Source organism: Strix uralensis, chromosome 4 (genome assembly GCF_047716275.1).
Source record: "Strix uralensis isolate ZFMK-TIS-50842 chromosome 4, bStrUra1, whole genome shotgun sequence".
In the NCBI taxonomy this organism is placed as follows: Eukaryota; Metazoa; Chordata; class Aves; order Strigiformes; family Strigidae; genus Strix; species Strix uralensis.
In genome coordinates, this window is record NC_133975.1 from 130277943 (window position 1) to 130292433 (window position 14491).

Here is a 14491-nt window from a genome sequence, read left to right on the forward strand (position 1 = left end):
GTGACCAGCTTACGGTTTCTACTTAAAGATGTGGCTATAATCTATTTTGATTTACAGGACTGCTTTGTCATTCATTCTCTGCATTTTGGCTGCTGTCTTACATAGAAAAAAAAAACCCACAGGTCGGTGTTTTGTTTCTCAAAGGTCCTGTGGCTTGCTCTGTTCTGCTAAGCAGGTGTCTAGGTCATCAGACCTCCAATATAGCAGTTCTTAGGACAACAAGGATGCTGAGGACTGAATGCATGGGGCAGCTGAACTAGCCCTTAGGTATTATAGCTTCATGCTAAGAGGAAATCTTCTATGTTTAAAGAAGTAACCTTACCCGTGCACTCTGTTGTGCTTTCTAGAGCAGAGGGTGCTTGCGAGCTGAGGGGTAGTTTTGGGAGCGGGGAAGCAGCCAGACTGCACAGTCCCTATCGTGATTTCCTCCGGCTTTCTCAAACACATTCCTTAGTGGTGTCTGGCTCAGGGAGGCTGGTCCATGGAAAATCCACACAGCTGCTGAAGGGAGAGGATTACATTTATGGGGGGAGGGAGCTGCAGGCTTTTGCAGAGTTGGAGAGCGGATTGTCAGGCTGAGCAGCTTCCTGGGATGGAGGGACATTGCCTAAATAGCTTCTGGGACCCACTGGGGATCAAGCAAAGGCCAGTTTAAAAACATTTTAAAAACAAAGAGGGATAAGGCAGGATGGAAGATGTTCTCTAGTATATTAAAATTGAAAAGAAAAAAACTATTTCTTTAAAATTTCAGTTAAATCATCAAGCCTAATTTAATAATACAATTTCTGTAGCATGCATATTATTTGAGCAGCATGCTTCTGGTCTATGTTTTAAAGAAAGTTGAACCAGTGAGGAAGTGAGGAAGTCACTGGCCAAGTGCTTGAAACCAGGCTACTGAAGTGAAACCAGTGTTTGACAACTATAGATTAAGTTGTAGAAAAAAAAATGGCTTCTTATTTTCAAGTTATATCATTTAAATGAGTGGATCAGTCAAAATTGAAAAAACAATTAAAAAAAATCAAACCAGTTTCTTTTCTCTCCTCCATTCTGGCTAAAAATAAGGTGTGAGAGGTTAAGATAGCTGTAAAATCGTGAAAGGTATAATCTGTAATGAAATGGCAGCATATTTCCTCTCTTAATCAGCATAAGTGCAAAACATACTTTATACTTAACCTTTTTCATGTATCTAGCACATTTTAAAGTTCTAATTTTCCTCATTTAAAAAGTTACTTAAAATGTCATTTCTGTTTATTTCAACAGAATCACAGGCTGTGATTTTGAATTGCCTGCTGAATTAGAAATATTGCTGATCCCTATTTCATCATCATAAGATATTAAGATTGTTAAGTAAATGTTGGGTTTTATTCTAGTAGAAACAGCTGAGTAGTGGTACCGTCCCAGTAGTCAGAAAGGAGGAGGCACCTGTAGGAAGTATACACATGTACACAAATGAAATTGAGAGGAAATCATTATGTCTTACCCATCTTCCACCCCAAGAAGGTGGCAATTGATACAGTACAGGTGCAAACCAAAGCTTAATCTTGGGACAGAAAAAGAATCTCCCTACTCCTATTTTTAGCTAATTTTCTTTAAACTTCTTTGATTTACACAGCTGCTTTTTTATTAATTCTTTCTGTTCTGGTCGCTGTTTTATTTAACAATAACAACAACAAAGAACAAAACACCCAGACCCATTTTCTTCATAAAGACAACTTTATGGCTTGTTCCTTTTAGTTTTGTAACTGTGAGTTCATCTCTGAGGAATTGAAATTTTAAGGAGGCAATTACTGAACAGCTTTGTTGGAGTTTGAATTTTTTTCTACTTAAATCTACATTTTTCACCTGCACCTCTCTAGATTCTATCAAATAAATTGCAGTAAGGAAAGGGAGTCGATGTAGATTTGTACCCTGGGTTTGGAAGGCTTGGTATTCCCAAAGAGCCTGTGTGTGACGTGAAAAGCTAGAGGGGTTTGCCCAAACACTCTGTAGTTCCAAATGAACTCAGTTACAGCATGGAGTACTGCAATTCTAGGCAAAATAGCTTCAATAAAACAAACAAAAACCCCAGAAAAATGCATACACTTGGATATTTTGTTCTGACTAATCTGAAAGTATGTCCAGAAGTGTTTCTGGTGGTTTAGGAAGTTGCATGCAGATAGTGATGGTATAAGAGTTGGACTCTCGGAATTGCAGTTTCTTCTCCTCTTTAAAATGCCAGCAGTGGTTCCTCAGTTCTGACTTTCTGAAGAAACACATCTTATTGTGTGTTAGCTCATGGTTACAAAACAAAGCAGTAAAAAATTTCTCTTTTTTTTGTATCAAAAAAGTAAAATGATGGTCTTAAATTCTTTAATGCAACACAGGTGGCTTCATTTTATTTATTTATTTTTTTTAAAAAAAGAGGGTAATCCATTGCCTTTTCCTTCAGAAACTTGTTTTCTCCCTGCCTAGAAAGTGAGATTCTTTGTTGTGATGGGAAAGCACAGTCCCGTGCTTTGGACCCAGTCATGGATTTCCTGTAAGACTGTGACATGTTGCTCGATGGTTCTATCCTTGTTATGTACAAATAATCATAAGTTCTTCATAGCTTCCCTGAAATAAAAAATGTTAGTGTCTTCCTTTTGCATGGAGTGGGGTTAGTAGTGCTGTCCTGACTTGGTAAGGATGTTTGGAGACTTATATCTGATTGACTCACTGATTTATATTTTTATTTAGTGAAAAGAAGAGACGTAGATACTTTTCTTCAAATATTTTGGTTGACACATCTCTTAGTTCTTTCCTCTCTAAGGAATAAATAAATTCCCCTACAGCTGGTAAAATATGTAAACTTTTAATGTTACTTGAATTTGTACTCCATGATAGTGTGGGGGTTTTTCCTGTGGCGTGGCCTATGCGTTCAACATAGGAATAAAATAAATTTTTTGTACCTTTATTTTTCCTAACTTCTGGTGAATAAATGCTTTTAAAATCCATCTTGGTTTGTAGTTTGATGGTATCTCTTTTTATTTTTTTTTTCTTTCCCTATTTTATATCCTGGCCGGTAAAGCTGTTAGGCATCTGCTCAGTTTTAAGTGTATTAGCAGCTTCATGGGCCTTCTTTGATTTGTATGATCTCATGTTATGTTCAAAAAAATATATATGTTATCAGGAAAGTGAGCTATTTCTAGCAGCATTTCAAAACAATCTAATTCACATAGCTGTAACTTGAACAGCTTCTTTTCTGTTTTGGTTTTTGCCAGTGGTCTGCTCCAAGTGAGTCAAAATTGGGCCAAAATTTTTTTTTCTCTTTTTCCTTTTCCCCTCATGTGGTATTTGTTTGTATCTTTTGTGCTGCATTAGTTGCTAAATAGTACTTTTGTGGTCAGGGTCTGTTTCTAGCTTTAGCTTTTCAATTTTGGAAGGGTCATGCCAAATATTTTGCAAAGGCTGATCTGCCAAGAGAGTTTCATAGGAGAATAACCAACCTCTACTTGGAAGCATATAGCTGACTACTTTTGTTATTTTCTTTCCCTAAATAAATGTTGTTAAGATGTGTACTGATCTTTGTTGTTGTTAGCCTTATTGCCATAGGTCTTTGTCCTTCAGTAGTTATTGCTAGGAATGAGAATTAAGTGTTTTAGTGGCTGCTGAGATCTGTAAAGCCACTTTGCTTATACAAATCCTTAGTCTGGTTTTCTGTGATGGAATAAAAGCAGTTTGCCTAACATCATTAATGAGCTTTTAATCCCTTATTACTTGAGTTAATTGGCCTTGAGTGAGAAAGTGTCTGAAGTCTGTGAGTGAAAGGCAGATTCCCCTCCTCCCAGTTTTCTCTGCAAGAGATACACTATCTAAATTTCACCAACTGCCAGTAAAAGTAAATATATTTAAGCCTTATTTGCATTATAGCTGTGTTTAGGAGTGCCCGTTGCAGATCTTACTGCATTGGGTTTCAGGTTTTAATGTGGAATTTATTTAAACCCTGGTACTTCTGTGTATTCTGGATTCTGCTCCTTCAATAAGGGAAACTGCAAGTGCTGTAAATGTGGAAATAGGGAGTGACAGCTGTAAAGTTTGCCTCCTGCTTTGTACTGATGCATGTTCCTTGTCTGAAGGACGAGGAGTGGCAGCGTCCACCTGGAGAGCACCCACAAAATCAATATTTGTCTTTGTACGATATTCGGCTCTGATATCCAAAGTGGTGGGTCTTTAGTAGTGCCACTGCAGTATATACGAGCTGACAGAAGAAATTCAGGAATACATATAAAAAGCAAAATTAGCATGTGAATCTTTATTTTTGGTTTATCCTGCATAGTAGTTGGTTGTAAGAGTCGGTTCTCTTTTAGTGTATTGAATCTATAAAGCCTCTGTTAGAGAAATGGCTTCTGAAAGCCTCTGTGCCTTTCGCTATAAAGGAGCCTGGTACTGCTCTCCATCTCAGAAATCCAGCTGGAAGATTACAGGGTGAACAATCGCCTCTGGGTCTTTCTGCCTCCTAAAAGAGAAACAGCCCTGAAAATTAGAAATTGTTGTTAGCTATCTTTTTTCCAGCAGCAAAGACTAGCAAGACATCTGCTTCACATGTGAGCTGCCCTGGCACACCTCAGGTGATGAACTCGGAATGGGAGGGACAGTTGTTTCTGTCTGGCACAAACCTCAGCCCATTCAGTAAGATTTGCATTAATATTTGACAGAGTCATCCAGTCATCCCACCTTTTTTTTTTTTTTAGCTACCCTCTTTTGTTCTTTCTTCTACATTTTTAATCTGTCCCTAGACATACCCGCATGAAGGAGAATAATGTGTTCAGCATCTGTTATGGAGATGCTCTCAGCACCGAGCAGGAGGGCCTTTATTGAGTCCAGTACTCTTGTTTAGATTTTCTTAGAATGGGGCTGTGGAGAATTTTGGCTCGGTTTTCCTTATTTTGTTTTATATTTAAAAAAAAAAGAGGTGGGGGGAAACCCCCACAGAACTGCAGTAACTGCACCCGTATGGGTTTGGCACATGGATCCACCTAGGAGGTAAGATACAGGGGAATGCAGGAAAAAAATTATGAGTCATATACTGCTTCTGTGAGTCTTCTGAGGGTGCTTGTAGGGTGTGCTGCCTGTTACTGGGATGAGAACCAGCATGCTCTCTACTCAGTCTAAAACTGGAAAGCAGTAGTGGGAGCTACTGGTTTTGGCTGGAGCCCAGGCAGAGGAGCTCTGCAGCCGCTCTGCGGCCTGGACAGGCGGTTCTGCCGCTTGTGCACCGTCCTGGCACCAAGGTCTGGATCTGCTCTGAGCAAATGGCAGCCTTTTCCTCTCTTACTCGGAGCAGGGGGCTGATGAGGTGAACGTTTCAGGAGATCGTATTCAGAGGTGAGCCATCAGAACCAGCCTCTCTGCTTGGGTTAAGCTGCAAATTTTCAAGGAATTTTTTTCTCAGCTTTCAGAGAGTTTGGTTTCTTTTACAAATGTGCTTTCCTAATGTACGGGACTGCAAAAGGTTTGCAGTATCCTTCTCTTGTGAAGGATAGCAATTCTAGACTCACACAATAGGGATTAACTCTTGCTGCTTTTAAGCTGGGTTTCCTGAGAAGCTTTCTGGCTACATACTAACTTTTTGTGAATCCCCAGCTCTACAGTGTTCAACTCGGCTTGGTAAAGAGAGTCTACTTTTTAAGCCTGATAGTTTTCCAGCTCTGTTTACAAAACATTTTTTAAAACTGACAGACTGATTTATGTAAATCATAAGAGTAAGCAAAATTATATAGTTAATTATGATAAACACTAGGAACACTTATTTGAACTTTTACATTAGGACGTAATTGAAATTCTGGTACAGACCAGCAGGTCACCATTCACCAAGGTCAAATTCTTCTCTAACACGTCACTTGCTGCTGGGATAAATGGTAAACTGGTCAGATCAGAAACCTAATCCAGTCTGGCAGTTTCTGTCAGAATTCTCAATTGCTTCTTGGGTACTGATTTTTATGGATGTTTGTTTGCGTGTTCACAAAGCAAAGGATGAAACCCATCAAACGTACTGTTCTGTTAGAGTTACCAAGGCCCCCTGAGGACTTGCTGTCCTTCATGGCAAGTCTCTGTCAAGGCTGTAGTGTAGCAGGAGACCTCAGGACCCCAGAGTTTGACTTGAGGGTTTCTCCTTGTCTGCTGGGAACAAGTGAGGAATTGGGGGCCTCATCTTGAGAAATAAGTCCTTCCTTTGCAGAAATGTTTCATCTCTTTTATCTGTGACTAGTTCAAGCACAGGATAAAAAAATGAAGCGGGGTTACATGCAAGAGTGTGTCACATTCATGGGAGCTTTGTATCCTATGGGAGAGGGATACAACACTACGAAGTGAAAAACTTAAATCCTCATGTAGAAAAGTTCATGGCTGAGGTGCTGCTGAAGGGTCTGGTGGTTGTGCCAAGCTGTGGCAGCTGCTTGATGAAGTTTTACTCCACAGGTGGGCTGGTTGTGGTGGCATCTTCAACAGCCATCAGCTGTTTCAAGGTCTCTGTGCCCCTGCCTTCTGGTACATATGTGCAGTAGTGTTGGTTTGTTTGGGTGTCCTGTATCAGGTGTCTTTTTTATTCCTTTGATGCCTGTAATATTTTTGATTCTCTTTTTTAATCGCAACTGAAATACCTACTGTGCTTCCTGTGTGTAAGGAAGGAATCTGTTTTCGTGAATTTAGAGACATTTCTTTGGGTCCCCTTAGTTGGCAGTGGTAGATGTGAATTCAGAGATGTAGGTGAGTTCAAGGGCCTGTTTGATGATACCGTGAGATACGGGAAGAACAACACAGCATAATGGGAATTGCAAAACCGCACAGAGCAGGTTAAGAGTTACAAAGTGTAAGAGGTCAGAAGTTTCTCATCTGGTTTCTAGTTTCTATTTCAGTCGCTGGGCAAGAGGTCAGGGCACCTTTTGAAGGTATACACAGTAACTGAGGAGAAGCAGGCAGCACTTGAGACAGCAAAACATCACGGTCACTGGTGAGTGAAGCTTGGCAAGGAATGAATAAGATGGGGATGCATGGGAGGGTTGCCACAAGAGCTGCAATTATGATTAGATTAAATGAAGACACGGTCGAACAAACGGCTCTTCTGGTGAATTGGGCTGTTGATCCAAGGCTGGAGATCAGATGACGACATTTGGGCAAGGAGGGGATTTCAGTGGAATTTGAAAATACTAATTTGGAGTCTGTGAGAGTGATATTGCTGTCTGAATCTTCCCCTTCTCTTCCTCAGTGCTGAAGGAGAAAGTGGCTGGACAAGGAGACTGAGCACAAAAGCTTGCATTCAGATGTCCAAATGAAATGATTCTCCAAATTTTGACCATCTTATATGGCTTAGTACTGTGGACCCCCTAGGGTGGAATTGTTTGGCTCGCACTCTTAAAAATAAATAAAACAAAACTGCGGAGTGCATAACTGGTTCTGAAACCAGTTTTCTGTGTTATTTCTGGTCATTAACTACAGAAAGTGTCCTACCCAAAATGTGTTTTCTCCTGTGCATTGTTTGGGTGTGAAGTGGGAAGCATCATACACTGGGGTTGCCACGAGTGACACGCTGGGTTCCACTGTCCCCCAACAGCTTTTTGATGCAGTTCTGAGAAGAAAATTAAGTCTTGGTGGGAAAACCCAGTGATTTTTTTTGTGTGTGTAATATCATAAAACTCTGCCAGCTCCCCAAAACCCTAGTCCTACTGTCATCACACCTCTCATTTTTGAGTGTGGCATTGGGACACGCCACCGACGTTGTGCCTAGGTTGGAAGAACGCATGTTGCTCCTGGACTGAGAGCCTAACGCAGGTTCTCTCTGCAGCTACTCCTGGTTGCAGCAGGCACCGTGCAGATCCCAATTCAGTTGCTGGGAGAGTGCCTCAGGAAAGTGCCACCATTTGCTTGTTCAGCTCTTAAGCACTTTCTGAAGTTGTTTGAGACAGGACTATGGGTTTAAAGGAAGTTTTAATCTGTGTGTAGGCTTGAGGGAATCTGAGTTGCGTTGGCTGGTGCTGACATATGCTGGGGAAAAAAGTGTAATGATTATTGTGCTGTCATATTGAACTAGTGACATGTAGTCTCCTAGGTTGCTACAACTATGCAATGGGATGTTCAGAAAAAGAGGAATACTTGTGGGTTTTTTTATTTTGAACGCAGACTGGGTGATGTTCTGTAGTATTAGTACTTAGCTATTAAAATATTCTGGAAGAGCTGTGCTCACTGGGATGCTGTCGCTCACCCTAAATCAGGCTGTAGGACAACTTAAGAAGAGGTGACCAAAAGACTACTACCTAGCTCTTCTTTCTCAGTAAATATACTCTGTATATGACATTGAGCAAAATAAATCTGACTGTGTGGCTCACCTCATTCAAATACACCCTTGTTCTGGTCCCATTCTTGTGTAGGTCAGGTTTTCTGTTGGAGCTTTGCAATCCTTCTGCCAAAGTCCTATAGTTTCAATTTTCATTCCGAGTAACGTGGAACATAATTTTCAGGTTTGAGTCTCATTAAATAAAATTAAGATCAGTACTAACAGATAGGAAAAGCTCTGTCTTCCTCTCGGGGGAAGTCTTGCAGCAAGTCCCCGGATCTGTCCGGGAAGTTGAGCTCCACTTCTGTCACGTGGGGACCGGACCACGTTGCTGGTGGGGTTGTGAGCTCCAGTGCAGGAAGGAGCTGTGCAAATGCTGAGCTTTAGTCTTTTAGCCTTTAGTGTCAAGATGAGTTTTTAGGAGACTTCCTTACATATTGAAGGAGTCAAGGCCAGTGGAATTAAAGACAATAAGAAATCTAACAGGTTTCATCTTCCATTAGACTGAAATATTAGAAATGTCAGAATTCAAAGAGATCATCAAAGTTCATGACATATGTCATCTTTATGTGATAAATGCATATAAATGATAACTTGTTATGTCAATAATAGCTCATGAGATGCTGAACAGCAGCTATACTTGTTAATTGGCAGGTCTGGATTACTTGGCATGCAGGAGAGAACAGCTCCCCTGGCCTCTGGGTGGTTTCAGCTAATTCTGAATTAAGACTTGAAATACTGAGAAAATTTCAGGGGACAGGAAGGACACAGATATTTTTCTGTTGGGCTTTAAAAATGTAAATAAGATAACTAGCAGAACTATAATTTCTTAGCTTTACTTCAATTTCCCCTCTCCACTGAAGAAGTATATGCATAAGACAAATTGATAGATCATTAACTAATCCTTCACATCAGGGAAATTATGGAGAACTTACATTTTTGTCAAATACAATTTGTAGTAAAGTGCATTCCTGCCTGTGACTTCCTTGATGCTACACAATCCTTTTTTAAAAGCTAGAATGGTGCAAACTGTAGTCACCCATAGGAAATTAGTTGAGAATTTCTTTAACTAACAGGTCTCAAAATGATTTGAAGAATCCTTATTTGACAGTTTTTTATATCTAGGTGTGTACCATGGAGAACCAGATTTTAGCCCTTGCCTTCTTACATTTTTAATGATGTGCAAGATAACAGTAATTCATTATTGATCAAGTTTTCAGCTGACAGGTGTGGAAGAGAAAAGATTAAAAAACAAGAGTGACAGCAGAGAGAGATGCGTATACCAGCGTAAAGCTGGTGCAATCCAAGATGAAGGAACAAAACCCATCAGTCGCGTTTGTGGACAGGTGACGTCTCTTGGGAAGCAGTTTGGGTAATTTGCTACGTGCTTGCAGTACGACTGTCTAGACTGAAGATCTAATACAGTTCCTGTATCTGTGAGCATCCAAACAAGGCTATGGAGGATCAGGGAATACTCAGCATTTTTGCCTTTGATGCTGGCACAGTAGGAGATAAGTAGTGTGTGTGGTCCTGGTGTCATCAACTCAAGAATGTGTCTGGTTGGAAGATTAAACTGTAGGACCAGAAAACTGGTCTTAGGGCGAGTGGCTCAGATAACTCAATGCGTTTAGTTCATAAATACCAACCCGGTGAAGAGCTTTCCGTTCCAGCAGACAAAGTTTGATGGTTGAAACCCAAAATAGTCTATGTCCAGGCTATAGATTATATGCAAAAATGTAATGGTAATATTGGATAGCAGCAGGGCACAATTTGGTGAAGCTCTGTGGCCTGTCGTGTGTGAGAGCTGAGAGCCAGTAATTGCAGTGATCTCCTTCGGCCTGAACCTTCGAGTCCCTGCCAAGCAGTCTGCGTACCAAAGACCTTTGGCAGACTACATCCATTCCTTCAGGCTTCAGCACAACAGTAGCAGTGGCAGTTATTGCTTATATGGAAAAGCAATATCTGTAAGGAATACGATCTTTTTGGTACTTCAGAAACGAAGCTGATCTTCTGAAAACAGTGCAATCTCCTTTATTGGAACAGCTTTCGCTGCTTGTGGGTAGAAGCACAGATAGCGGAGGTTCCCTGGCTTCACCAAGATGGAGTGGGTGCTTGGTCTCTTATGGGAACATCTGTTTCATAACAGTATTGTTAGATGTAACAGTACCAGGGAGGTCCTAATCCTTTGTCCATGCTTGGATGTGAGCTTCTCCTGGATGTTGAAGGATAGCAATGATTTTGCTGACCTCTTAAAAACACCTCTAGTAGGAAGGTACTTTAAGAAGTGGTAAAGGTTTCCTTTGTGGTTAACAGATAGCTATCTGTTTCTGTGTTCACTGATTTGGTCTGTTGGCTTCAGATGTTTGGTTCTGTTGTACAGTTCGGATTTTCTTTGACTTCACTTGAGTCATATTTGTATGCATTTTGACACCCATCTCTTGGCTGAGCACTACAGGACTTTGAAAGGCCAGTTACTATTCGTTGTTTTAGGTGTTTTCCTGACTGGAAAGCCTTTCCTGCTTTGGAAGCTTGACTAAGTGTTGACAAAACTGAGGGGTTCATCTTTCAAGTTCTTGCTTTACATGTTGTTAAATTAAGACGACTTCTTGTCCACAGGCAAGAGAAGAGTGTTTTGTTCTGTAGTGGCTTCCTTCAGTTCAGTCCACAGGGGCAAATTTGCTTTGCATCCTCATCTTAAGTAACTGCCCAAATTGATTTCACCTAACCAAATTTTCCTTCAATTTTCTATAATTTACCTCTTAACCAGATTGCCTGTGTTCAGAAGACTCTGCATGCAACAGTTGGATTTAGACTCCTGTAACTTTTGGATGATCAGCAAAAGGGGAATGCCACAGTGCCTAATTGGATCAGGTTGTTTGTCAAAAATAATATAGTTTAGCTCTGGTGGTGGTGCCTGAGTGATTTAGAGCTCATTTTACTAGAGTTAAAAGTGTTAATGAAATCCCCTCTTAAAACTTTCTATATCTGAGGTTCCTGTACCATTTTCCTCCAGCACTGAATTCTCAAGTGTGAAGTTTACTATGTACCAGAGAGGACAGTCCTGTAAAGGCTTAATTGGAGCTCCCTAGCCCTTCTTCTTCCCCAGCATCGTGGGGACCACTCGCCTCTGTCAGGGTCCACAGGAGGGAGTTTGTTTTCAGTTAAGTTGTTCGCAGGGAGCTGTGACTCATCCGTGCTGCATCTGCAGTGCTTCTCCCTGCCCCTCCACATCTCAGTTCCACTTTCAGAGCACACCGAGGTTTAGCACCAGGAGCGGGGTGGTTGAGCACTGCACGCTCCGTGCTCTGACAGTCCCCGTTGCAGCACAGTGCTTTTGTACCACCCCAGCGAGCACGGATGGCAGAAACTTCTCAGTTTCAGCAACCCTTAAAAATGGTGTTTGAGAGGCACGAACTCTCATTTGCTGGCAGATAGCTGGGATTTTTGAAAGTCTTCGAGAGGAACTGCCAGTAATGCTTCACAGCTCCAACTAGGTCGATGCTGTGCTGATACCAAAACCAGATAATCCTCACCCAGGTTGCTCTCAGCTAATTGCATTGTGCCATATCTGTAAGACATGACATCATAGCATATCTTTTCACAGTTTGCAAGACTGCATGAGGTGCCTTTGCTGTATAATTAAATATGTCTTAACTCTCTTATTTCAGGCTAGAAATCTTCATACAGGAGAACTGGCTGCTGTAAAAATAATCAAGTTAGAGCCTGGTAAGTTTTACATTCTTTTCTGTATTTTTGAATTGCGTTTTCATTTCTTCCATATGTTTATTTTCACACGGCTCTGAAGCTCGAGACAAAAGAAGTGTTGGGGGTTGTTGTAGTTAGAGTGGTTAGAGTGGTTAGATGACAGGAAGCACTGCAGGATGTACCATTACTTTTGGCTATGTCCTGCTCACTATTTCCTTGTCTGTGCTTATCTGCCTTATTGATTGTTGCATAAAAAGGTGTTGCAGTTACAGTGCATTGTTAGTACAAAGATAAGATTAAGGACAGATAGTAAACTGTGAGCTCTGAGACAGTAAGGAGCTGGTAGGCGGTGTGAGTTGAAAGGGGGAAGGGACCAGGCGATGATGCTAATGCCCAACAAAGGTGCACTGTGAAAAAACAGATCCCTGTGCTTTTTTAATGTGTCGTCTTCTATCTAACCTGTGCTGAGGGAGGAGGATGGCTCGAACTATCATTTCTCCATGCATTTTCCACCACTCCTCCTTTTAAAAGCAGGAAATGGAGGAGAAGCTCACTTGTTCTCCAAGAGATTTGCTGAGCTGAAGCCTAAACTGCATAGAGAGTTGAAATCAGAAATTGTGTCCTGAGTGGAAATGAGGAGAGGAGCTTTTTATCTCCTCAGGCATAACTCAGTCCCACCTGAGAATCTTGTATTTGTTTGAAGAAGTAATCTCTCATTACTTGGTGTACCTTTCAGATCTCTCCTTAGCGTAGTCCTCTTCTGCATCTCTGCCATGTTAGTCTCCCTGGGGTTGTGGTTTGCCTGAACTGCTGTGCTGTGTCTGTTCAGGGCCTGGCTCTCTGGGAGAGGGGCTGAGGGAGGCTCCTCCTCTGAATGTGTGCTTGCCCAGTGCTCGTGGACTGACACCTGTAGCCTATGAAACAATTAAGGGACAATTAAGGAAGCAGTAGGGTTTATGAAGGCACGGTGAGATAGAGTCCATGACTGGAGTGCTGCAGGGAATAAATACAGACTCTTCAGGCAGGAAAAATGGAGGAAAATCTATACAATGTAGGAGAGGCTGACAGAACTGAGTGGATTTTAGTCTGGGAACAAGAAGGCTGAAGAGAGATCTGACCACTGTCCTCCACGGCGGACTGGCAGTGGAGCTGGAGCCAGGCTCTTGTCAGGAGTGTCCAGCGGAGGGGTGAGAACCAGCCGGCACAGTCTGCACCAAGGGAGGGTCCAGCTGGATGTGGGGAAGAGTCTTTGCAGGATGGTGTTTGTGCTCTGGGGCAGGGCCCAGGGAGGTGGTGGGATCTCCGTCCTTGAAGATTTTCTGAAGTTGGCTGGGCAAGTCCTTGAGCAATGTGACCTGACTGCAGTTAGCCCTGCTTGGAGCAGAAGGCTGGACCAGAGACCTCTGGAGGTCCCTGCCAACCTGTCTTCTGTGATTCAAGGTTTTGGTGACCAGCGTTGAAATGTCTTCAGTCCCTGAACACCAGCACCTATTCATGACTATATGTGTTAAAAGACTGTAATTTTGATGGGGAGCTCACAGTGTCAGTACATTTCTAGCAAGTGAGGGATGTGCTATCTTCTTCTTTCTGGCTTAGGAAAATACATTGTCTCATTTGCTTATCCTTGCTTGGTTCTGTTCAGGCACTCAGGTCGAGAGGCATCATGGATTCTTAAACACAAAGGGTTTGCTAATGTCTGTAGGTCTTTGATAAGTGGAAAGGCTGCTCTCTCTCCTCCTGGTCTCTCCAGATGTACATCTTCGAGGAGCTGAGCCCTGAGAGATGGCTCTGCCCATCCTGCTGTTGTATTTTGTAGATCCTCCAGCTTTCTATTAAATCCAGCCTAGCAGAACTTTTCAAATTCTGCGGTGCCTACACAAGACATCTGACCAGCTCCTCTGCTGCTGAGGACTCTGTGACCACTGGTATATATAGTGATTGGAGAGCTGGTCTTAGAAACTGAATGTTTTAAAATTTTTATTTTAGCCATATGAATAAAGATTCAGAGAAGAAAAATAACAGTAAGTATGTTCATTTTTCATCAAAGTTTAGTATTGTCCAGCTGACTTGTAGGACAGCTAAATCTTTCCACTGTGTCTGTTACCCTTGAATAATAATTTTCAACCCTTTGACAGGAGGATCAACGCTTAATGCCATGTGCTTCACCCCATATTTCTTTGTTGTGAAATCCCAGAGGAAAACTGAGGAAAGAGTGGTAGTGTCTTTACAGTTGGGTTTTTTGTCTTCCAAAAAATTCTTAATATTTGTTAAGATAATGATTTTGCATGGAATTTCTCAATTTTATTTTATTTTTTCTTATTTCAGCCATTTTTAAAATGGTCAAGCAACTATGCATGAGTTTGGGTTAACTCACCAAAGTAGTTTTTACCAAAATAAAAATGGGGTGTGGGGGGAAAATGGTTGGGAACGTTTCTAAATTGAGTGCTTTGGTAGCTTCACCCCACCACTTGTTTTCTTCCTCTCGAGCTAGATTATCAG

The 14491-nt window shown here is 41.6% G+C and overlaps 1 protein-coding gene across 1 annotated transcript in view; it reads left to right on the top strand.

The window, feature by feature from the left end:
• The window catches only part of MAP4K5 (mitogen-activated protein kinase kinase kinase kinase 5), a 72657-nt gene that overhangs the window by 11458 nt on the left and 46708 nt on the right, over positions 1–14491 (top strand). Inside the window, exon 3 of the mRNA XM_074869236.1 lies at positions 11956–12013. Within this exon, the coding sequence (XP_074725337.1) occupies positions 11956–12013 (58 nt within the window). The remainder of the gene's footprint in view (positions 1–11955; positions 12014–14491) is intronic.